General features: G+C 32.9%; 1 protein-coding gene across 1 annotated transcript in view; it reads right to left on the bottom strand.

Moving 5' to 3' along the window:
- LOC123683142 (zinc finger protein 615-like) overlaps positions 1-24,886 on the bottom strand; it is a 30,249-nt gene extending 5,363 nt beyond the window's left edge. The window contains exons 1-2 of the mRNA XM_045622040.1: positions 24,878-24,886; positions 24,485-24,767 (exon numbers count right to left, since the gene is read on the bottom strand). Coding sequence (XP_045477996.1) covers positions 24,485-24,767; positions 24,878-24,886 — 292 coding nt within the window. The remainder of the gene's footprint in view (positions 1-24,484; positions 24,768-24,877) is intronic.
- Between the last annotated feature and the right edge of the window lie 1,715 nt (positions 24,887-26,601).

Raw genomic sequence — 26,601 nt, 5'->3', positions numbered from 1 at the left:
ATATGCACAATAAAACTGGAATATTATTAAAAGGACCCAGTGGAAGTACCAACTTGCCGCTTTCAAATATCTTTCCGTAAACCATTTATTGCCGGAGGTGCTAAAATCCTTTGTTGAGAGCATGTACCTACCCCGTATTCACCTAAGTAAGTGACATTTTCATTTAAAAATAGCAGTTATTCAAATTGTAAAATCTGAAGAAGCTACTGTGTAACAAAACAGGTGCTATTCATATTCAAAATAAAATAACTGACTTCATAAATGCCGGTATATAATTGTAAATTTTCTTTTCTTCTTGTTAATCATAAATGTTGATTTTCTTGTTTAGGATTAAGGGATATATTGTAATATTGTGGGTTAAAGTGTAAGAGTAGCGTAAGCTGAACTTTCGAGCAATAAAGACAATTATTATTATTTAATTTCGATTTAAATGAATTTCCATCAAGTGAAGACCAAGGCAATCAAATATAATCATCAATTTTCACTTTCTTCTCATAAAGTTAGACACTGGCTTCAAACGTTGCTGCAAATTTTACCTGCATAGGCCTTCATTATTTTCTTTATCTCAAATTTTTTTCATATTTCGATGATTCAAAACTAAACAACGGTTTAAAAGAGTTCTTCACACAAAAAATTATCAATTTATTTGATGCCCTGAAGACATTCATCCGAACGACAAGAAAAATTAGTTGGACAATGTGCAGCTTGATTTCTAATTGGAAATGAATAATAATTTAAGCTCCTCTAGCTTCAAATGTTCCTGCAAATTCTACATTGTTTTTTATATCGATTTTTTACATATCTCCGATTTGAATTTAAAAAACGGTCAAGAGAGCCTTCACACAAAGGAATATCCGAGGGAATATCAATTTGTTTCATGCCTAGAAGACATTCATACAAACGACAGAAAAAAACTTCAGTTGGACATTGTGCAGCTTGCCCTTCAATTCGAAAACGTATCTATTTCAAATTAATTCTTGGGGGTCCTGTTCTTAGGTTCCGAATTTCGAACACATTAATTAAAGAGCTAAGATAGCTAACCACACTACCATAAACTTTTCAACGTTTTACAAATTAACGATAGCGCCTTTAGGCAGCAGGTGTTGGTAGACATGATTTTTGAACTTGAGGAATAAAGCACTTCATCAAGTTGCAGTGGGAGTTTTGGTCGACTTATAATTCGTTTTAGCAGTAGTGGGTGCATAGGGCAAAGGCGGAGGTTGCTTTTGGGCATATAAGGTAAAATACCGGATTAAGATTTTTGAGATTAGAGAGGAAATAATAAGATAATAATTTTGTCGAATTTTCGAGAGATGTAACTCAGAGAGGGGTGGCAAATTCAAAAAATTTTGAGGGACTTTCAGGCTTCTTCAGTCAAGAAATTGCCTGCTGCAATTTTTGAAAATCCTTATTCTTTATTTAATAAAATATTATCACTATGAAACTCAAGATTCATATTGAATTGAAATTCATAAGATTTTCAATAAAAGTATGAAATACTGCAATATTTCTTATATTTTAATATGATTAGGTACTATTTGATTTCCATAACTTTAATGATTCATCCAAAAATGCATCTTCCTATGTTTTAAACTGTGTAAAAGAATGTGCTATAATAATCTCTTTATTCTTATAGTTGAAGGCTGAATAGATCATTAGGGATCAATTTCACTGCATGCAAAGAAAATAGAAAAAAATTAGCATAATTCAAAGCTGATCTTTCACTCTGCCTAACCCACAACCCAATTATGGTAATGGTATGTCTATACTATATAGGGAAAATTCAATCAAAGACGTTGATTCATCTGAGAATAATTTCGGGTCTAGTGGCGTCCTGCAGGGATCAGTCTTGGGACCCATTCTCTTCTTGCTATACACATCTGGTCTGCCTAGACTACTTAAATCTCAATGCGTATTTTTTGCAGACTATACGAAAATATATTACTATGCATCGAATGCGAGTATTCTTCAGGACGATTTATGGTCTGTAGAGGATTGGTGTGGAAAATGGTTGTTGCCACTAAATACCAGCAAATGCCACGTTTTACAGCTAGGCAGAAATAATCGTAATTCTCAGTATGCAGTCGATGGTCATCGCTTGTCTCCCGTTGACCACTGTAGTGATCTGGGCATCGTAGTCTCCTATGACTTGAGCTGGTCTTACCACGTGATGGCTGTTGCAGCAAAGGCTAAAAAGATGACCTTTCAGAGGTCTTTTAGAGGTTGCAGCCTGTATTGCAGCTATATGTGTCCTGTGTGTGATGGAATATGATGAAGTGATCCCCTTCTCTCAGAAGCGATCAACTTCTCCTTGAGTGTGTACAGAGTTGAGATACAAGGATTTCATTTCGTAGGAAAGGACCAGACTATCACGTTCGTTTGAGATTACTGAATCTGCATACATTTGGGGATCGACGAGATAGATAGATCTTATTGGTACTTATCGGGCTTTGCATGGGTTCTTTGGTGTGAATCTGGATCACCTCTACATGAGAAGCAGCACCCAACTACGCGACCATGCCTTCAACTAGGCAAAAGAGAATTTTAGGACCACACAGAGTTTTCGCCGGATAGAATGGGTTGCCACATAATGTTGCTGTTGCAAATTAGGTTAATTCCTTGAAAAACAGACTCGACCAGTTCATTCGAGACCAGAATCACCTCCAACTGAATTAAGAAACTGTGAATATGTGTTGGTTTCTTCATTATTTCTAGAAGTATATGAATTCCATATTATTTTTGTAATTTTAAGTTTATGGGTGAATACCTCTACTATTGTCTTTTGTTAATAATAATAGTAATAACCTCCTTTGTTCATTTGTTTCACATAGTCCATATTATACAAAACATTTTCATTTTTTCTTCTATTCAAAATTTCCACCAAGCTTGACGTATAGTGAAAATATTTTTTGACTTCATATCTCCTGTTTGGTCTCAATGAATTTCTTTTTCTTTTCTTTTTCTTCCTCCCAATAACCCCTTCAGCTTTCAGCTTCATCTCACCCTGACCCAAAAACCACCCCTATAACCTATTTAACCTCCACCACTGATGCACCACCAATTCACACCGGTAGTCCGAAATTCGTTGCATCTGTTGAACTGCCCAGAAGAGCAGAATGAAGTTGCACCGCGAGCGAAATAGCATCATCGGCAGCTTGCCCATCTCTTGAATAATTCATCAGAGCGGGCGGTGGTTTTTTCTTTTCGATCCGAATTCGACGTACACCTGTATGTTGGCAGACGTGATGAGGTGCTATTAGCGAGACATATCCTTGATGAATGGCAATATCTCAACTGGGCATGTAAATTTGATCGAAATGGGGTGGAGGAAAGATTATCATGATTTAATGAATACCTATTTATATGAAAACTGAAGAGAAACAAATATCTAAACGACTACTACCTATACTAGTCAACTTACTCATACATGTAGATACCTACTACCTTTGGAAGTATTAGATCTACATCTTTACATTGGTTACCATTGTTATCACATATACTTTCGCTTTATATTCGTAGACAGGTTGCTGTCAAGATATCTTGAGATAAAATTCATTTCTACTCGAACTTATTTCCAATTGTATCTTACCTCCCAGATACTAGAACTGTCAGATTGAAGTCACGCAAACCTTTATGGATTTATACTTTTCTTCAATCTTATGAAAGTGACAATGAAATTTGGCGTTCGGAATGGAGTTCCTGTAATGTCTTCAACAAAAGTCTTATCGTTGATTCTTCAGAGAAAGTTCTAGGTTTCACTCTTCCTAGGAAAATTTGGTGTATTTTAAATGGACTCATCAGGACTGGTCATGGTCGTTGCAATAGTATGCTCTTCAAATGGCATTCTATTGAAAGACCACTATGATGTGAGTGTGGTGTAGAAGAAATCATTACTTGGTGAATACTTGTCCAATTTATAACTTTCATGGGGGATTTCCAGGATATCCATTCAGTTTCAGATTCTTTTCTAGGATGGGTCGCTGAGTTCATATCAATATAATAGAAACTAACATTCTTTCTTCTTTCTGGTTCTTTCCTTTTTATGTTTTCAGATTCAATTGTCGTCAACCGTTAGTGAGGAGAAAGGAAGGAGAAGATTTTCTTTGGATGAAGATGAAGCCCTTCAATATAAATATGTCATTTTGTTACCAAATAAATTAGTCACTACACCTATACGGGGAGACAGAGTTTTTGCTGAGGTTTTTATCTGTACTCTTGTATCATACGTTAAAATGTATGATGCCCGTTTACAATTCCTCTGCTAATACTGAGATTCCATCTAAACATGCTTCGTAGTTTGAAGGTAATTTTTTGTATTTCAAAAAAATATATTTACTAGTCGAAATACGCATAAAAGTTCTTACAATACCTAAGGAATTATGCTTCTTTGTTTTTTCTACTTAAAAAGCCCTAATAGGCTCACATTTTCATTTCACAGCCGAAAAATCGATGTGTTAAGTTTTCGCTGGACCACACTGTATATTTTCTCATAGTCAAATAGTCCCTTGACTCCATAAAAACAACCAATAAATTTTTCAAGGTGTTCGATTGTTGTTATCAACAGATGTGCCATCAGTTACCGAATTGATAAAGGTTATCAAAAAGACGAATCTTTGGCAAGTAATTTGATAGTTTTCTCAGTTTGGGACTACAATAGACAAAGGTCGTAGTGGAGTTTGGGTTAGTTTTGTAGCAAACTAAAAAGGTATCTAATCTAGAGGATCATCTTCTGGAAAACATCGACCTTCTAGTGGATTAATTTGTTTCAATCGGATTTGATCTAAAATATACCTAAATAATCCTAGTTTTATGTGTCCCAAAATTATCTCACTAAGAAGTACTTACTCCTCCACAAATAAGGAAGCTGGCAAAAAAATATTCATTGTCAGAAAATGTCGATTGTTTAATTCGCGTTGAGAATAATCACTTTGCTGCCTTGGCAGGAAAATTGGCGTCCCGGCAAAATAAAATTTTGCCGCCCTGATTTGCCTTATTTATCTGAATTTTCTTTGAAGGAGCCTCTTAGACATCTTTTCAATTTTATATAAATCTTTCATTTAACTTAAAATCATCTTCTAAAATTCATCAAAGGACGTTTTGTCGATTTCATCAAAAAAGCCCTGCATGGTTTAAAAATATGACTCTTTTAATCTATAGAATCTATAGTAAGAAAGCGACGTAGGTAATTCTATTATTTTACTACAAAGAGTAGTATTTTTACTGAAAAAACTTTCTTTTATCAAAAAGGAAGTCTTGTTTTCTTGACTGACTGTGCTCCTAAAATTTGGCGCCCCGGCAAAATGTCCCGTTTGCCGGTCCTGCATCAAATAACATCATTTCATCCACGTAGTAAATTTATCATCGATTCTAGAAGAAATTCAAGTGGAATCCAATTCAGTGCGATAAATAAGTAGTTCAATACGGCAACCTTTCGTCACAATTGAGCAATTTCCTCAGCGTACTTTCCATTTTCCAACAATCAACTAAACGCGACGGCAAACCCTCCAATTCAGATAATACTTATTGACTCACACTATTTGTTTTTCCGATCATAAACTGCATAATCGACAGATCGATATTGACAGAAAGCACTCAGTCACTGAATCAAATATTAACCGATTTTACAGTGTGCCGTTTCCACGTATTTTCAACCGAGGCGACTGCAGATCAAAGGCGCCGCCAATTGCCGCTATCAGTCATTTATATGGTAGCAATGATAAGAGGACGATCCTGTCACACATATGCACACACCTTGCGTTCGACCCTGTTGGTTTTAGGCTAAACAGACGCGTGGTTTTTCATATTTCTGACCAGAATTGGTGTGGGATGAGAAGATCAAAGGGGCCGTCGCATTGTGTCGGGGATATAGACCGTTTGAAAGTCGACAACGATGTTACTACTCATGTTTACGTAGTGAGACATGTGGATGGTTATTATTAAGGGTGTTTAAGTTAATTGTTTGGGGTAGATTACGGGGAAAGCTGGCTTTTCGTGTTTGTTTTTAGATTTGGCGTGAGAAGGTTAGAGGTAGAGAGAGTGCCGACTGTTTTGTCGCGGTAAAAATTCAAGGAAAATGATGTTGAGTATTTTTTTATCGTAGATTGTTTGTAGAGGGATTATCCAAGTTGTGGAATTGTTGGGTAAAGAGTGGTTTACATGGGACAAGGTTCGATTAACGACAAACGACGCGAATTTTAGATGTTGATTTAATAATTCTGGATCCTCACTTTTTGGTAATAACGTTTTCATTTCGTTCAATTTTTAAATGTTGAGTGAATTTAAAATTGAAAAAATTTATTGTTGAGCATTTTATGATATCTTAGTAGGTAGTAAGAATTTAACGATTTTTCGATATGCTGCTTTGGTTCTGATGAAGCTATTAACATGAGATTTTGCACGTTGCTCTTTATAGGTTGTTTTTGAAAAATAAGTTTTCATGAACATGTTGGGAGTTTTTGAAATACAGCGCGTAGATCTTAAAAAAATAATGGTATTTATAAAATATCATATACTTTTGTATAGTTATTTGAAGCAAGAAGGCTCTTATTTACCCCTATTCAAATTGAAATTGGTAGATCCTCTAGCGTCTCACACCACAGCTAACTATATCGAGCAAAAGTACGCCACTGATTTTTTTTAGATTGAGCAACTAAAAATCCAGCATTTTGGTTTCTTCTGTTTTCTTTATATAGAGCTTCGTTTTTGAGAAAAGAATGAAATTCAGTTTAACTCATTCTAAAAACATAATATTATGGACAAAATAAGATAAGAACCAAAAATAAAACAATTTCGACCTTATTATTTCAAATAACTGTACCAAATTGTAACCAATTATGTTGAAGAATATTTAAATGATATTTTGTAATTTTTTTTAAATCTTAGTCCTTACGAATCAACCTCTGTAGTTAGTGTCGTATCTAGTAGTTGGAAATCACCCTGTAGTCACTATCAGCCGGCTAGATGAACGGACATTATTAAATTTGAAGCTTTATTCATGAAAAACAAAACAAAAATTTTAATGAGGAGTTATTCATGTAATTATTTTCTCTTGAAATATTTCACCGATTGTCGTGTTTCATAAGTTTCAGCCCCTGAAGATGACTTATAATGAGCGAAACTCTCAGCTTCATAATAGGACAAGGCTTTTGACAAATGAACCGCGAGAAGATTCGATTTCTTTCTTTTTCTTCTTCCGCTCTTTTCAAAAACCTTATCATTCCAACTCAATGTCTACCTAATATCCAAAAGTCATGCCGACAATAGTCTTACGCAATGAAGATTGCGTGATGAAATTTAAATCTGCTCGTCAGTCTGCCCAACCGAAAACACAAAAACGATAGAAAAGACTTAGACCGCAAATCTGTCCGATTGTTTCTCAGTTATAAGCTCCCAAATTTCGAAATGACTGGAAAAGTACTGGGTCGATCGATCTGAAAGTTATCTCTGAAATTGCAGTACCTACCTACGCAAAATTTCTTACATTTCATTTTTCAATTGTCTTATAAAAGTCTATCTCAAAACAGTTATTAATTTCTATGTTTTGTAATGAGTATTAGGGATTCACGGCTTGATTTGATATTCAAGCTACTTCACTTGGGCTTGACTTAAAATCAACTCAACTTCAAGTCAAGCTGTAGTTTTTCAATGTCAGGTCAAGTATTTATTTATCAAGTACATTGAAAAACTATTATTTGTCTTGAACTTGAGTTGATTTCAAGTCAAGCCCAAGTTAAGTAGCTTGAATATCAAGTCAAGCCATGAATCCCTTTGAGTATTATATATACGTCATAAATTTACTGTAAACAACGTTTTAGAATTTTTCGAATATAACAAACAGAAACCAAGATATAAAGAAATATCCATTTTTCAGAAACGCCCTATAAATATCGGGGGTCCTCATAGTTCTTGGGATGCTTTCAGTGATCATCAAATTTGGGACAGCCTGTACTTTAAACTGAGCTATTATTATTTATTATTAGGTCGTTGGAAAAACGATTTGAAGTTAACTGAAGATACTGAATCGAAATTGATACAATAATAGACTCAAATTACCAAACGAAGTGTAAACAACAAGTTTAACCACTAGAGCAAATTATATGATAAAAAAGTGATTAAGGGACACAAGAATTCATAGAAGCATCATTGAATCTTATAGCAGTTCAGCATCCAACAATAGATTGGTTAACCACATTTCCCCTGTATAATTTTTGATAAAGATAATTCCACTATGGTATTGAACGACGGCTCAAAAGCATCTGACCAAGAATGAAATTTTTAGAATCGATAAGTGGCCTCTAACTCTACCACTTGGGAGACTTCTATCGATGATTCCGATCTCCATCAGCCGTAGGTAACGTGATACTTATAGCCAACTATCTGTTTTTTAGGTGTTAATATATTGAAAGTTTGTGAGATAACGACCAGAGTCTGATGCATTCAAGAAAGGCGTTTTCGAAGTAAACACATGGCCCCTTCTAAGCTGTTAGGAGTCGATAGGCAAGCGACTAGTACTTGACGAAATGTCCTGTCGATAAACTATTATCGCTCCATCGTATTCACTTCACCAAAACTACATGGTGTGAGGTTTCAAGTGGTGCCACCATAGTGGACGGGAACGTACCAAAACCACCTTAGGGGAATGGAAGTCTGTTGACTGTGATATATCGAGAATTGTTTATTATTTGCATCTGTTTGCTGTATTATTATACTCGTCAAGATATCCGAACACCTAAAAATTCTGCCTATACCTACACTTGACCACTAGAGTAATTGTGTTATTGTGTATTCACATGGGGTGATATTTTAATCTGGACGTACATTTGTACATGCTGATCTCAGAAACTTATTGCTGTAATGAGTTCATCTTGAAACAAAATCAATGCTTCATGTAATTAAAAGTGAAGAAAGTAAAAAACGTATTATCATATATCGTCTTTCAGGTCAAAATTGTTTATTACTGAATAATTTAGGTTTTTTTAGTTTTGAATTGATTCATAACTGTTCTCTTTTGGAAAATCATAATTATACTCCCAAATATCTTGGAGTTAAACTTGATTCTTCTTTGAATTTCAAAGTCCACTTGGAAAATTCACGTTTGAAATTGAAGTCGAGGAATAATATCCTTCAAATACTAGCTGGTAATCCATGGGGTGCTGATGCCAGCTCTCTTCGTACAGCAGCCTTGGCCTTGGTTTTTTCTGCTGCTGAATACTGTTGTTCTGTACATTTCAATAGTGCTCATGTTCATAAAATTGATGCACAGCTTAGCTTTTCTATGAGAATTATCAGTGGAACTATTAGATCTACACCTTTACTTTGGTTACTAGTGCTATGACATATACTACCGCCTTATATTCGTAGACAGGTCTCAGTCAAGAAATCTTGGGAAAAAGTTCATTTCTACCCGAACTTATTTCCAATTGTATCTTACCTTCTAGAACCTAGATGATAGAACTGCCAGATTGAAGTTACGCAAACCTTTATGGATTAATACCTTCCTGCAATCTAATGAAAGTGACAAGGAAATTTGGCGTTCGGAATGGAGTTCTTGTAAAGTCTTCAACAAAAATTTTATCGTTGATCCTTCAGAGAAAGCTTTAGGTTTCAATCTTCCTAGGAAAATTTGGTGTATTTTAAATCGACTAAGGACTGGTCATGATTGTTGTAATAGTATACTCTTCAAATGGCATTCTATTGATAGCCCACTATGTGAGTATGGTGTAGAAGAAACCATTGACCACTTGGTGAATACTTGTCCAATTTATAAATTTCATGCTGGTTTCCAAGCTATTCATTCAGTTACAGATTCTTTTTCAGAATGGGTCGCTAACTTCAAATCAATATAATGGAAACTAACATTTAGTACTCCTTTCTGGTTGTTTTCTTTTTTGTTTTAGGATTTAATTATAAAGTCGTCAACCGTTGGTGAATGGAAAGACTAGATGAAGAAAAAGCCCTTTAATATAAATATGTCAGCTTATTCTGTAAACGTATACACAAACCAGTCACTACATCTATACGGGGAAACAGAATTTTCATTATCTTTCTCATTAATATATTCTCATACCATATAAAAAAATATGTCATCAAGTGAGGATCGAATCTATCTATATGTCTTTTTTTCTAATAGCTGAATTTCAATCTGTCGAGTAGAATGGATTCGAAAAAGTTCATGTTTCATCCAACAAGTCCATCATTTCGGCATTCTTTGAAGTACAGAGAGTAAAAATGATAAAACTAGTTATATGGTATGATTGCTACTGGACAGTACACATTTCTTCAAATTTTTTGTCGGCACCTTTTTACTAGAACCATAAAAATTCATCTGTGCACCTTTGATAAACCTACTACCGAAGCTCACTTTTTTGCTATAAAAACCCATATCCCATCTGAAGAAATTTTATAAGCACCCAAAAGCTCCTTGTCGGTAACTTTCGGATCCATAAAACTAAAAAATTTCTCCCAAAACTCGCTCTTTTTACTGGTTCAACTGAAAAAATAGGTAAAGAGTTCAGCAAATTGTCGTAACTGTTTATAATCTTTCACCATTTTTTATTGCAAGGGTGGAATTTTAAGGGGTTCAAAACCTGATGGCGAAGAAAGAGGTAGGCTTTTTGGGACGTTTTCAATCCTTTGGGGTTTTTTACAACGTACCCCTTCGGACAGTTAACCTGACGGTAAAAAAAGGGTACTGTTATAGAGTACAGTTTTTTGGTCATCTTCAGAGGAAGATTCTTCACTGACCAGTGGTTAAAGAAGTAAAAATGTTGTAAAAGACGATAAAAAACATCGACAGAAAACATACAATTTTTTTTTACCAGAGAGATATATTGATCTGTCTGTTTTAATGGCAAAAATTCGAGGATTGCATTGACTTGGCCTTTTTTTTTTAGCTTTCAAGGGCCTGTTAATGGTTTTTATTTTATGGTTGAGCGATTGATAAAACATTTCGTTTAAAGATTGAGGTTGTTATTGCGCATCTATAAGCAATTTCAATTCCTTGGATATTTTTTTTGGATTTTCTGCGTGAATTTTTTTAATGTTCTACTTTCAATAGTGATGGCAATTTTTAATTCATTCAATGACCAAATTTTTGATCAAATTCAATTATTTTTTATGAATAAATGAGAAGGTACATATATGTCAAACAGCAAAAAAATGAAAAAATTCCCAAGTTTTTTACTTGAATAGTTCAAGTTCTTCAAAATCCACCATGCTAGTTGTGTTTTAGAGGCTGTGTAGAAAGATATTTAAAATTCTGAGTTCTTGTCGTCTCATTGAAAATTACTAGACTTCAAAGGCCAAACTTAAATTTTATGATTTTTGTTACGTAAATCTTGACCCCCTATAAAATTCGGCTTCTGTAGAATATCTCCGTCTACATCCAGAATGAAAGACGTACATTTTAAAATCTCAAATATTCCTTTACGACTTAATTTAGCAATAAAAATTGCCGAAAGTAGCAAAAATACCCGAGAGGACAGAATCTGCATATCCTAAAACTGGCCAGTAAGTCAAAAAGTGGACTAGACTGGACGTGAGACCCTGTGTATTTTCTATTTTAACAATGCTTTTATAACCATCAGTAGAAATTAGATCTCTGAATTACGATTTATGTAGTTTTACAACCGTTCAAGAAGTCGGTCCCTTTTGCCACTATGGTAGGCACTACCCTGGTAGGTCCACAAGTCGTGTGCCATTTGGGTTTTATGACCCTGTGCAGTTACCTGATCTCAGGGCCGTAGCCGATGGGAGAGAAAAGCAATGTTTTGGGATCGATTTAATTTTTCTCAGAAAAGCTCATGCTTTATTAACGCATTTTAAGTATGAGTTTCGCTCTCTAATGTTTATTTGTAAAAAAAGTTATGTTCGTTTTTCGGTTTCATCGGATGTTAATAACATTTTGCAATTATGTGCTATTTCTCTAGAGATTCATTCCAACTGTACCCTTGCAGACCACCGAACTGTAAAAAGTATATACAGGGTGGCAGTTTGCTACATAAATTTTGTTTGCAAATGTTTTGTATTCCAAGTATTTTTTGTCGCGAATTAAACAAGCAATTCAAAAAAGATTTTCAGCTTGAATTATCTCAGTGGCGGACCATGCAATGAATAATTTTATGTATATAGTCAGTTTTCAAGAAAAAATTCAATGCCTTATCTCGGAAATTGAAGCATTTACGTTTTATAGCAAACAGAATCACCCCCTGAAGTTTGTCTACGTATTCATTAACACTAGGGATTCATCAAACCAAGTAGCTTGACATTTTAACCAACTACTTGACTAGACAATCAAGCTCGTGAAAAATTACATACTAGAGCTTGACTTGTCTAAATTTTAGATATTTATTGCTTGACTTGATATCAAGCTACTTGATATTATTTGAGCTTGATATGCACGGCATATATTTCTGCAATCTCGTGCGTGCTTAGACTAAATTCCTCGAGCGCCGAGAGACTGAAGCATTCGCCAGTGTGTCTTTATTAGTTCATAGTTTTCTCACATTTTATTAAATCAATTGGTAGATTTTGGTAATTTCAGAAATATCTTTTCAAACTTGGCCAAAATGGCCAAGGATTTTTTATCAACTCCTGCATCTTCAACTCCTGTTAAAAGACAATTTTCTAGAGCTGCTCTTACAGTTACAAAAACCCGCAATAGGTTAGGCGATAAATCTATAAGATGCCTCATTTGTCTTAGATCCTGTATGGAAAATTATGAAATCAAACAAAACCTGGAGGTTTATCAATATTCAGAAACTTAATTTTTTAATTATTTTTTATTTTGTTATGATTTATAGTAATTTATTTTATGTTTCTATTTCAAAAAAGTTGATAAAATCGGTTTTTTTGGACAATGAGTTTAATGATTAATAATAATTAATAATAAGATTTAATGATTATGTTTTTCGGAAGATTTCTTCTCATTTCATTATTTTTTTATTGATGTGACACTAGACAATAAAACTGCTAAGAATCAAGTAGCTTGGTATGATTAAAGCACCTGATAAATATACTTGACTTGACTCGAGATTTTCACTGGGTCGAATCAGTTTTCACTGCAATATTTAGTTTTTCGATATTCTGCTGAATTTATTGTTATTTTCCACACATAATGGCATTATGAAAAATTTCAAATAAAAAAAAAATCTCACTGAATAATTAATTTTTTTTAAATTTTTAAATGGTATCATCGCTTTTGGAAAACTCATTCCAATTGTAATTTTCTATTCCTTTAATATTTAACTAGCATATAGCGTATATTCCGCCAGAATTTTTCCCTTACTCAACTAGCCTTCTTGGCAGATCCTCAAGATGAGATTGAGTCTCAAGGTTCAACCTGCAAAGTTTTTCGTAGCAAACCTCATTAAATCAAACAACTCTAGAACAACCAAACGGAAACGAAGACGATACCGAGCTTATGCGTGAAATTCCTCAACTCTGGCTCATTAGACTTTTCCGGTCGCTTTCTTTAACGCTTGAGGGCGTGGCAACCATCGCTACCAATTTGTGAAGAAATTCGTCAGTTAGGTGATATCCTCATATCCTCGAAAAATTGGCAAGATATCCGATTTCAGAACGCCCAAGTTCAGATGTTAAGTAAGAGCCACAGCGGCTACCGCAGATGAGATGGATATGATATGTGATATCATTTAACAGAGAGGCAGATGCACTTTTGGAGCTAATTCGCTTGGATGATTTGGTCGATATTTATTGGAAACTTTCAGTCAATTACCAACCTCTTCTAACCTAACATTTCGAGAAACTGTTGAGGTGTATTGCAGCCTCTTCTGTGTACTGCTGGTCTTCATCGAGAAGACCAGTGAATGAATGAAATTTGTTAAATGTCAATGTGTTGTCATGGATTTCTGAGTGAGGAAATGCCTTGAACGTATCTAAGGCTATATTGCCCTACATACCGTTTGTATGTGTCAGAGGAGATTTTTTCATTATTCTCTGTTTTCTGAGTCCATCAAGAGATATACTTCGTTTGTGATATCGATTTCTCTTGGAAATTGAAAATTTAAAACTCGCAAAAAGATTTCTTTGGATATTTTCCCCTTTTTAATTGGTCATTTACAAGGTTTTTGCAAAGGTTCTTTGCTGAATTTCCCCAATATTGGTTTCTGGAGCTTGAAAGCTCCTTCTAGATTAAGACAGTTATATATATGTACACTGGTTGAACGAAGACGTTGAAACTGTTGAGTTCAAGAAACGAAGGAACCATATAACATTGACCTTTTTGACACAATCAATCGAACCACAATATAATCTATTCTGATTGGATTATCATCAGCCTGCATCCCAAACCAACTTGGAAAGTAATATTAAGTAGCTCCATTTTTGTATATAATTGTATATTTTCAATTTCTTTATCTGTGATAAAATTTTCACAGATACACTGTGCTGCTAGATTGTAAATTGTTTCCTTTGAATGTATACATACAAATTGTAAAATGAAATACTTGTTGTGAATAAAATGAGTGTTTTGTTTTGCTTTGAATTTGTGACTTTTTATTCTGTGGAATCGTTAAACTGATGGGCTCGGGCATAATAAAATAATATATTTGTAGTTTTAAATTGCTATGGCTTATTAATTAATTATCTTATGAATGTATACACAAAACTTCAGTAAAATTTGTTTTAGAGATAAAATAATCAATATTCTTGGAAGAAATTTTGCATCGAACATCCAAAGGAAGCAATTAGGTCCGAACTCGATCTAATGCTTTCGAATTTTTAAGGTAAATAAACGTCTCTAGAATTACTTGATAGATTTTGCATATTATGGAAGGCACTAAGTCTCTTCATTTAAAAACTATTTTTTCTGCGGTCGAACACATGGACAAATTCTTCATCAGTGAGTACAACTTAGTCTTTGGCTATTTCCGGCTCACAATTCGCTAAGAACAGACATTTGGGCACCAAAAAAGAAAGCCAAAACTAATGAATCTCACAAAAAATGCCGGTCCTAACAGCAATATCAACATTTTTCCTTATGACAATAACCGCTCAAACTTTTTTTTTATTATAAGTAAGTTAAACTCTGAATGATGATTGTCCTTGTTTAATCGCCATTCAGAAATGGCAAGAGTTGATTCGAAATGAGAAAAAATGAAATGAGATATTCAGAGCCTGAATATCTCGGTAGAATTTGTTGATGGAAAATAAATTTGATTGTTTCTGCGTTATAACCAAGGTTCAGAACGTTAGATATTTATTAGAATGAGATATTAGTACATATCGTCATTTGCATTTTAAAATAGAAGTGCATTAGCCCATTGTGAATCAATTAAATCCTGAAATAATTTTTCACCTGAGTCTTTTATGTAACTTTTTATTTTTTATTGGAATAATATTCAATTTGTATATTTATTTCTCATTGCTTATAAATTTTTTTTGTATTAAAATATTGACAAAATAATAATTATACTGTGCTACTTTCAATATTCATTCTGAAAATCTCAAAATCTATAAATCCATCAGATTGGTATTGATTGAAATATTTTCGTAGAAAAAGGACAAATAAAATTTGCTCTCTTTAAATTAATCGCTCTTCGAAATTTATGTATCTTCAATTCCTTAAAAGCTTCTAAATATACCTCTCTGCAACCAAAATCCAGTTGTCTCCTACTTCAGCCTTTACTCTTTACTCAATATGAATAGAATTGCGACCTTGACTTTGCAATAAACTTCACAACTGGTCTAATTTATGTAAGTTTAAAGAGTTAAAATTTGCAACAGTTGCAGAACTAGATCACCTGAAAATGTGCCAATAAAATCCGGTATACGGAACCCTTTCTAACCCTTATGTATTGACTGGCGATTCAGCCTCTGTACAGGGGTCCAAACATAGTTATCTCTGTTTAACAGGCTTAAGTCAAGTTGAAAGGACCCTGATACGGTCTCAACTGCAGGGGTTCTGTCGGCAAGTTCTAAAGAGATCTATGACCCACATTCTGTTTAACGTTTATAGTAAAATTGCAAATGCAGAACATATTTCATTTCGGTAGCTTTATACTTTGCCTTTCGGCATCTTGTTATAAAAGGCAGGTAGCTATCATACAAACATAAATATTAGTTGTAATGTGAAATAAAATGAAAGTTCTTGAAAAATGACACCAAGTGAGAATATTCATTGTGGCTAGTATTTTCGACACCATCGTACAATATTTCGGTTTGAAAATCTGCAGTTCAGTTGCATACCATTTTAAAATTTTTTTTTGTGAAATACAAACTCTTTTAATACCTAATAATCTACTAGAAGATTTCTTGATTAGACAAAACGAACTAATACAATCGCTATAATTCTAAATGCAGTTAAATTTTTATAGTATGCTTATAATAGTAGTTATAAATCCCAAGTAACAAGAGTCAAGATTACCAAATTTCTTAATTCTGCTATTTAAATAAATTTAAATAAAAATATTTATTTATTTTACTAGGCAGCAAAATAGTGGATTAACTGCGGCGGCTGATTATTCAAAATAAAATAATTCATATTAATATAGAAAAGGAAAGTTTCCGCTTCTAAATTAGAAAGTATCCTCACATTTTACATTTGGTTTTTTCAGTTTAAAGAAAACCGACGAAAATTTAATTGGCCAATATTTTTCTAGTGCAGTTCACACGCAGCCTTTAGATAACCTATTCCTTCGATACTTATATGAACTGAATTTGTCAACAAGATTATTCTACTTGTTACCCAAAATCCACTTCTTTCTCCGAAAGAAACATAACACTTATAAGTGTTGAAAAAATCTCAAGATACCACTTCACCCTTAAGTGAGAGAAAAATTCTTCACCTATCTCGATTTGACGATTAACTTATGATGCCCTTAAACGTTGTGAAGAGGTTGAGTGGATCAGGGGTTGAAGTTTCTTATCGGTATATTCGGTGTGGATGAAATGTTTGCTCCAAAAAATCAACTAAAAGCTGATTCCGTATCATAGAATGGAAGGTTTTTTGAATTTTTACCATCTTTTAGAATCTGTAGTTCTTTAACAATAAATCTCCAATAAAAATATTTTTGCATTTTGTTGAAATAGTTTTTCACAAAAATGTTTTCATAAAAACATGTGATGAAATTTTAACTGAGTTGAAACAAAGTTGAAACGTGTCCCAAGAATGCCAGAATTGGAAAAGATGGGAGACACATTTTTTACAGAAGTCCTCTTTAGGGCAATAGTATCGGTTCAGGTCTATTTGGTAATTGGAAGATGTTGCAATCTCATAATTTATTTTAATTTAATTTAAATGAGGTGATTCATTTGTTATCTTGGTGCTTTTAATAGCATTCGGTGTAACACCGGAACATGTTTTGATGAAAGTGAGAATTGTTTTGAGAACATCAAAAGATGGGAGACACATTTTTTACAGAAGTCCTCTTTAGGGCAATAGTATCGGTTCAGGTCTATTTGGTAATTGGAAGATGTTGCAATCTCATAATTTAATTTAAATGAGGTGATTCATTTGTTATCTTGGTGCTTTTAATAGCATTCGGTGTAACACCGGAAGATGTTTTGATGAAAGTGAGAATTGTTTCGAAAACATTTTGACAATTCAAATATATTTGCTTCTGAATAATTTGTCTCATTGATGAGAGAAATTATATCAGAAGCTGGAATAATTGATTTTTAAGTGTATTCCCAGAGTTTGTTCAGGAATTATTCAGAAAGTATATCATTTTTAGTTCATTTAGTATAGGTATAATTTGTTATTAATATCTAGGTATGACTGGAATTGTAAAAGAAGATAAAAGTTGACCAATATGTGAATTCAACATATCGAAAATGAAATAAAAAAATCGTGATATTATTCTGGAGAAGATTTTTCACCGAATTATATTGATAAATATTCTCAGAAATGAAAATAATCAATTTCAATATTTCCTTGGAAAAAAATTCTTTTAATTAGGTTATTCATTTGTTATCTTGGTGCTTTCAATTTTATTCAGTATAATACCTGAACATGCTTTGATGAAGGTGAAAAAAAATTCAATTGTGAATTTTCAAAATTCAATTATATTTTGAAATAATTTCTCTCATTGATGAGAGAAATTTTTCAGAAGCAGAATTGAATTTTGCAGTGCATTCTCAGAGTTAGTTCAGGAATTTTTCAGAAAGTTCATAATTTCTAGTTCATTTAGTGTAGGTATGATTTGTTATTATTAAAAATAAAATTGTACTGGAAGATAAAAATTAACCAATACGTAATTTCAACATATCGAAACGCAATAAGCAAATCATATTAGTGTATAGACAATTTTCACCAAATTATATTATAAATATTCACAAAAATGGAAATTATCAATTCTGACATATTATTTCTTGGGAGAAAATTTCTCTAATTTGTTGTTTCCCATATGTTCTGTTCTCCTTTCTTTATGGAAGAATATTTATCCTGCATTGTGACTTTTTTATAGCAGTAGGTACTCTCTTTTCGCTCTTTATAATCTAGTTCTGTAGAAGTCTGCAGTCAGTTTATGAGTGAAAGAAGTCGGAATAGGAGCAATAAAAGGAGCGCAATAAACAAGAGTGCCTTCGAAAAGTGCCGCCGAATTTATTTTATGGTACTCTATTAGGGTCAACGTAAATAAACCCAGATGAAAGTAAGAAACTCGGACATTCGGGAATTTGTCACAGACTCCAAACGGCATGTTACAGAGTGACCCATATTGTATTTTTCGAATTTGTTGATCCACGCTTGATTTCACACCACCAGACAACTCAATTTGACGTCTCACATAATTTTTTTTCAATAGTAACATCAAGAATGTATCATTTTTCAACTGTCAGAAACGAACTATTTTCAAACAGAATAAAAAAAGATTCAAATATTGGATTGTTTCGGTTATTGCGACAATTATTCTATTTGTACCATTCCATTCTATAATTTAAAGTTGTTTTGAATTTATAATAATCTTAATTTTTCATAAATATAATAATTTAATATTTTCAATTATCTTCGATTTTAATAATTCAAATTTTTGATAATATTTATTTTAATTTTTAATAATTTTGATATTTAAAATATGAAACCCGTAGCGAAATAATTTCTATTTTCAATTTGTTATTCTATAAGTTATAATTGTCTAGCTATAGATACAATAGCTTCTTCGGAGTTTGAATTTCAAGAAATAATATAGCAATTACTAAAACTGTTTAATCCAAAGAAACTATGATATGTAGCGAAATAATTATAATTTATAGAATCAAAAAAAAAAGAAATAAAGATTGTTTCGGTGCCCAAATCCTTTTTTAGATTCTACATTTTCAATAACTGATATTAATATTATTACAAATGTAAAATCTGAAGAAGCTATTGTGTAGCGGAATAAATGTAATTTATAAAATTAAAAAGTAGACATGGAATAATTATTATTTAATTCCAATTGAAAAAATTATGACATAATACCTATTTGCATCTAATCTTTTTATGAAATATTTTACAATCACAGTTCCCATAAACAAATTTTTTCAAAAAAGTCTTGTTAATAGTAGGTAGAGTTGATGTCGATTACAAACTATGACTGAGGTGATGATGAATCAAATGAACTTCTTTTATATATTATATTAGGTACTATTATTCTTGCTCTTGACTTAGATATTTTCTTGTCTGTAACTGTCAAAATAATTGAATAATTTCTATTGTTTTGACAGGTCTAATGACCTGTACCTGAGACCAGAGACAAATTTTATCTAGATGATTTGGGTTAAATCTCCATATTGCGCCCAAGGTTTATTACTATAGAATCTTGAGCAATATTTTCAGTTGTCAGTTGCTAAGGTAACACCCTTTATGAATATTTATTTCCATATAATAATAATGCTGAATGACTGAACTCTAGAACTCTTATCAGTAAAAAGAATAAATTCACAATAATTTAAAAGAGATCTCAAAGAAAGTCAATACCCCTCACATAAATTTCTCATTATAAATTCCTTAACATTTTCAACTTAGATAAAAATAAAGATGAAGATGAAACATTGAATGTAAAATGTGAGTACATAATACTCAGTACCATAAAGTCTACTGCTTGGTTGATTATCCATATTTTAACGCTTTAAAAATATAGATCTACCAAAGCATGAAGCATTTGACCGAGAAATGTTTTGACCTCCAAAATTCCATCAAATCACAATGGACAAAACATTGTTTACGTCCCCAACAAATTCGAAATTATGACTTTCGTCACGCTGTAATGCGACTGTCGCGTGTAAATACAATAAACCAATATTCAGAGAAAAGTAAGAGTAATAAATTAGAGAGAGAGAGGTTATTCAGGCCAAGGATACAGACAGTTTGTGGAAACTTGTGATTGTGGATGAAATTCTGATCCCTTTATCTCGAATGAATATAAAAACTTTGCAGAGAAAGCATTTCAACTTGAATAGAAAAAAAAACTGTAGATGTTACGAAACAGTAGAAACCATGTGTCTCGACGAAGACAAGAAAAAAAACAGAATACAAAAAATCATAAGGGTAAATCGAGCTAGGATATGGACAGTTTGTGGACAGCTTGTGATTGCGGATGAAATTTTGATCCCTTTATTTCGACTGAATAAAAATCTTAGCAGAGCGAAAATATTTTAACTTGAATAGAAAACATCTGCAGTTGCAACGGAGAACTAGAAACCATATGTCTTGACAAATTCATCACAATGAAGACAAAAAAATAACATAATACAAAAAAGCATAAAGAATACGAATAAGTTTGTGGAAGTTTTAATTGTAAATAAAAATCTGATCCCTTTATCTCAAATTAATTATTCATACTGAAATTAGGAGAGAATATTTCATCTTGAAAAGAAACTATCTATATATGAACGGAAGCAGTAAAAACCATAAGTCTCGACAAATTCATCAGAAAGAACAAAGAAAAATTAGCAATATCCGAAAAAAGAATTATCATTTTAAAATTTTGTTTCAGAAACTATTGAACCATTAATATCAATAATCAAATCCAATAGAATAATCAGAAATTCAAATCTCCAAAACAAGTCAAAACTTGAAAATGAAAAAATTTAATTACATATCAACATAAAGAGTTTTCCAATAAAAGGTTTCATTATGATCAGCCCGCTATCTGGGCAGATGTCACTTGGAGAACTGTCATATTTTGACACAGGGATTCACGGCTTGGTTTGATTTTCAAGCTACTTGGCTTGAGCTTGACTTGATTTCAAGTCAAGTAGTAGTTTTTCAATCTCGAGCCAAATCAAGCTACTTGATTTTCAGTAGTTTTATTGTGTAGTGTCACATCAATAAAAAAATGATGAAATGAGAAGGAACCTTGCAAAGAATACTTTCATTTATTAAACTTATTTTATAAAAGAACAGAAAATATCAATTTTTTTGAGATAGAAATACAATTAAATCACTATAAATCATAAAAAAATAAAGTTTCTTAATATTGGGAAACCTCCAGGCTTTGTTAGAGTTTACAATTTTCCATCCAGGATCCAAGAAACGAGGAATTTTATAGATTTGTCGCCCAACCTATTGCGGGTTTTTGTAACTGTAAGAGCAGCTCTGGAAAATTGTCTTTCAACAGGAACTGAAGATGCAGGAGTTGATAAAAAATCCTTGGCCATTTTGGTCAAGTTCTATTTTATATTCTATTCTATTTCTGAAACTACCAAAATCTACCAATAGATCTAATTGAAATTTGAGAAAACTAGTAATAAAGTCACTCTGACCAATGCTTCAGTTCCTCGGCGTTAGAGGAATCAACTTATTTAGTCTAAACGCGCACGAGATTGCAGAAATATATGCTGTGCGACGCGTGCACATCAAGCTCAAGTAATATCAAGTAGCTTGATATCAAGTCAAGAAATAAGTTTCTAAAATCAAGTCAAGTCAAGCTCAAGTATGTAATTTTTCACGAGATTGATTTTCAAGTCAAGTAGTTGGTTAAAATGTCAAGCTACTTGAATCCCTATTTTGCAGATTTCCTGGTCGTATTATTTCTCGAAGAGGTAATTACAATTAGCTACAAAGATGTTGTTATTTAACATCTTTAGATTTTTTTTTTTTGAGATCACGTGAAATATAAGGTTTATATCAATTAATCCAAGACCTTAAAGATGGAATTTGTAAAGTTATCAAGACATTCAGCTGCATATGTACGAATTTGTCATGGAAAATTTAATAAAAAGTATATGTTGCTGCAACCTTAGCCGTGGCAGTTATTTGACTGATCAACATCGGCATACCTTCCTGTTTACAATGAAATAAGAATCCATTGATTTTTCTTAAAATATACTAAGTAGTCTTTATTTAATCAATATGAAATCTCTCATTAGAAAACTCAGATACCTGACTTGTTATTCACTGAGTACCCATTTTTTTCGTTCATTACACAATATTTCTGCTAATGAATGTAAGTACTTCATGGTCAACTTCATATTCATCTTGCATAAGTTTCACGAACCTGCCAATTATTGGCGATTCTAAGAAGAATTCTGTCATTCTTAAATTGTCCATTGTTATCAAATCGTCTGTTATGCAATGTAACACAGAAGCGATAAGAAAACAATCGAAGTCAACAATGCTGAGTTCTTATAGTCGAAAAGTCTACTAAAGCCAAAACACATTTGTCGGTTTTCTGGACCATTCAACAAGAGACTTAAAGTCTTGCACAATTCACACAAAATGATGTAATAGTATCTGAGTATACATCCGGTATTTACCTCCTATAAGCTCTTCAGAATGGCGAAACTATTCAAATTAAAGAAGATTAACCAAAGAACTTTTGAAGAAAAACAATACAGAAAGTGCCACTGTTATAATATCCCTCCTTTTGAAACTAATGATGTACGTGATGACCATTTGTGTTCTTCAATAGGTGATTTGTAGTTCTTTAGTTATTGACTGACTCGAAGAAAGATCCTTTGTTTCTTGTTGCAACTACAGCTTTTCTGTTATCATGATCCGAAGTCGGCATCAGTAGAGGGTCTGAGAGATTAAAAAACCCACCAAATTTAATGAACTTTCATGCAACAGATGGCGAATATCTAGAATCGTCACGTATTCTTACTTTGAAAGAGATTATAATTGAAATAACTGATTTTTATAAAATTAAAAGAAAAATAACTGTCCACTAAGTTTTTTTTGTGGTACATAGTTCCATAGTGTAGGGTAACCATATTCTCCTAATTTTATACAAATCTTTATTTAAAGATTGTACCCTTGGATTACCCTCAAAGAATTGTGTGAATTGATAGAGAATTTTCCAGATATGGAATTGACTGATATAGATTAATCTGACTCTGAGAGTTTGTGTTTGGAACCTGTAGGAGGGTAAAAGCAAAGTGTTTTGGTGCAATAAACCCAAGACTAATAGTTTAAATTGAATTAATTTTTCACTACTACTAGGTCACAACTTAGATACACACTAATTAGGAATTTTGAGTCTAACCCAATAAACTTGCCTAAAATTATTGAAAATAGAACTGGTTGTACTTTTTTTTTGAACATATTTGATTTATTTCAACTAAAAATTAATTTACCTGTTTCCCAATTGATTTGGCATGTTATCACTGACAATATCCAAGATCAGATTATCCTTTTGTAGTAAATTATGTGTAGGACTGCTTCCCTGAAGCGATCTATTTATGGTCATTTTGGGATATCATAGCTACACTATTCATATCAATACAAATATTGGAATATGTTTTACTATATCCAGAATTGGAAAATTCAGAGATAGATTCACAATTAAGTGAAGGTGATTTCGAAAATTGTACACTTTGAATCGTTGACTCGAAGGAATCAGAAGAAAAAAAAATAATCAGAAAATGAATGAAAGAGCAGAACGCATTTATCTGATTTTGAAGAGCACAGAAACAATCAATCACATTACTCTAAATGCAACTTAATTCAATAAATAGAAAATTGATACTGCTCAATTTCGACAAATAAGAACACATTTAATGCAGCTTATTAAAAAATATATACAGGGTGGTTCGTTGGTGAATGGTCTAAGGCTATATATATATATATATATATATATATAGAACACTGAGGCGAGTTAGAATAAACACTATTCGAAAGGTGTTTCATTGATTTTGTCAATTTCTTCAAATACCCATAACTTTTAAACCACCTTATATACTTTCATGATATTTGGTACGTTTATTCTTTGATTGAACCTTTTTTTACCCATTTTCTGATTGAAGGAACGATTGGTGAACCTCGAATAAGGGAGAAATTTCTTCGCGTTATAGTCGCTGAACACACAACAAACAACAATTTTGTAAAATTCCCGTACGCACAACGCGCGATCAGTTCCCAAGAAACTCTCTATAACGAATAAATTCGCAGGATCTAGACTACCGATTGACATATCTGCCACGCCTCTCAGACTAGTTGCGTTTATGCAGCAAGCTAAACAAATATACTCTTTCTTTTGAGACAGTTTGTAGGTTATGGTGTCATACAAAGATCAAATTCATGTAACTGAATCAACCAAGAACTCACTTCTATGTCGATCTAATCCATGATTAAATGCTGCTCCTTTGGCAACCACCAAAGTAACTACGCTGCCATTTCTACGAAAAATCTTGAAAGCCTCTTCCATTGTAACCCCCAATAAAGAATGTTCATCGATCGATAGCAATTGATCTCCAGTAGACAATCTTCCATCTTTAGCTGCTGATAATCCAGGTATCACAGATAGAATATAAATACCGGTTCTCACTTGACCAGCTCCTTTAACTCCGATCAATTCTAGGCCCACACCAGATTCAGTGTTTAATTGCACCTATAACAAAAGAGAATTGAATTAACATAGAAATAAATACAATACAAATTAATTCATCATTTAAAACATCAATAATGATGAATAAGAAATGACTGATAGGCCTCAGATACAAAATTCATATGGAGCACAAGCAAATGTGAATATTGTACAGAACATACATTTCATTTTTCAAATGGAAGAGTTTTCCTATAAAAAAAACCATGTGCTATATTAGGTCACTAGTTCATGCTGGTAATCCAACAACAACTAAGCAATTTAAACTCAACATTGAACGTACTTTCGATCAAGTAAAGCCACTGGAAAAGTGATGAAAATTTAGTTGACAGAATGCAGGAAGGAGTTGTGGTGGTTATTTGAATGATGTTATTTTTCATACAGTGTGGTCCAACGAAAACTTATATACTTGAGCTTGACTTGACTTGATTTTAGATATTTATTGCTTGACTTGATATCAAGCTACTTGATATATCTTGAGCTTGATATGCACGCGTCGCACAACATATATTTCTGCAATCTCGTGCGTGCTTAGGCTAAATAAGGGGATTCCTCGAGCCCCGAGAGACTGAAACATTCGCCAGTGTGACTTTATTACTAGTTTTCTCACATTTCTATGAAATCTATTGGTAGATTTTAGTAGTTTCAGAAATATCCCCCCAAACTCGGCCAATATGGCCAAGGATTTTGTATCAACTCCTGCATCTTCAGTTCCTGTTGAAAGACAATTTTTCAGAGCTGCTCTTACAGTTACAAAATCCCGCAATAGGTTAGGCGACAAATCTATAAGATGCCTCATGTGCCTTTGATCCTGGATGGAAAATTATGAAATCAGCCTGGAGGTTTCTCAATATTAAGAGACTTCATTTTTTTTAGTTATGATTTATAGTGATTTAATTTATGTTTCTATTTTAAAAAAGTTGATATTTTTTTTTATACATGGAGTTTAATGAATAAAAGTGTTTTTTGCAAGATTCCTTCTCATTTCATATTTTTTTCATTGATGTGACAGTACATAACAAAACTACTGAAATCAAGTAGCTTGATATGATTCATGTACCTACTTGATAAATAAATACTTGACTTGACTTAAGATTGAAAAACTACTACTTGACTTGAAATCAAGTCAAACTCAAGCCATGTGAAAATCAAGCCAAGCCGTGAATTCCTAAACACCTCTCACCCCTATTCAAAAGCAAGAGGTTGTGCTCATCCCCGTTAGTGGGTTTAAGTTACAGGGATGAAAAAAGCGGAAAAGCTGTTTCCCATCCAATCAAAAATTGACAAGTCCGAGGGATTTTTCACATTTTCATTTTGAAGTCGGAAAATGAAGGTGTTAAGTTTTTGTTGGACTACCCTGTATACATATAATAGCTAATTGTGTTCAGCTGAATAATATACCAGGTGATTTTTTCAAGTTGAATCAGTCAAAAAACTCGAAAAAAAAAACACCTTATAGAAACATTTTTGAAATATAAGGTTAATAGTTTTTTATTTAATTCTCTCTTGTGTGGGGTTAACTTTGGAATTTCAAATGGACACCACCGTTCTTTATTGCAGATTCGTCTTCGATGGAAAATATACGAAAGTATTGTGAGCACAATTTTTCACAAATCGTCACTGATGGCTATGTATTCGAGTTTGAATTTTCCGTCTGAACGACCTAAACGTAATTACTACCCCTCTGGTTTTTTCCCATTTTTTTTCATGTTCTCTTGAATAGTTTGGCAATAAAATTTACTTAAAATAGCATCTTATTTGACCTCCGCAACGTCTTTGTCTCTCAAACAACTCTTTGAACGATTCTCACGAAATTCTCACACGTGGATATCGGCCTACT

The sequence above is a fragment of the Harmonia axyridis genome, chromosome 6 (assembly GCF_914767665.1).
Source record: "Harmonia axyridis chromosome 6, icHarAxyr1.1, whole genome shotgun sequence".
NCBI classification, from domain to species: domain Eukaryota; kingdom Metazoa; phylum Arthropoda; class Insecta; order Coleoptera; family Coccinellidae; genus Harmonia; species Harmonia axyridis.
This window is presented reverse-complemented; position numbering and strand designations above follow the sequence as displayed.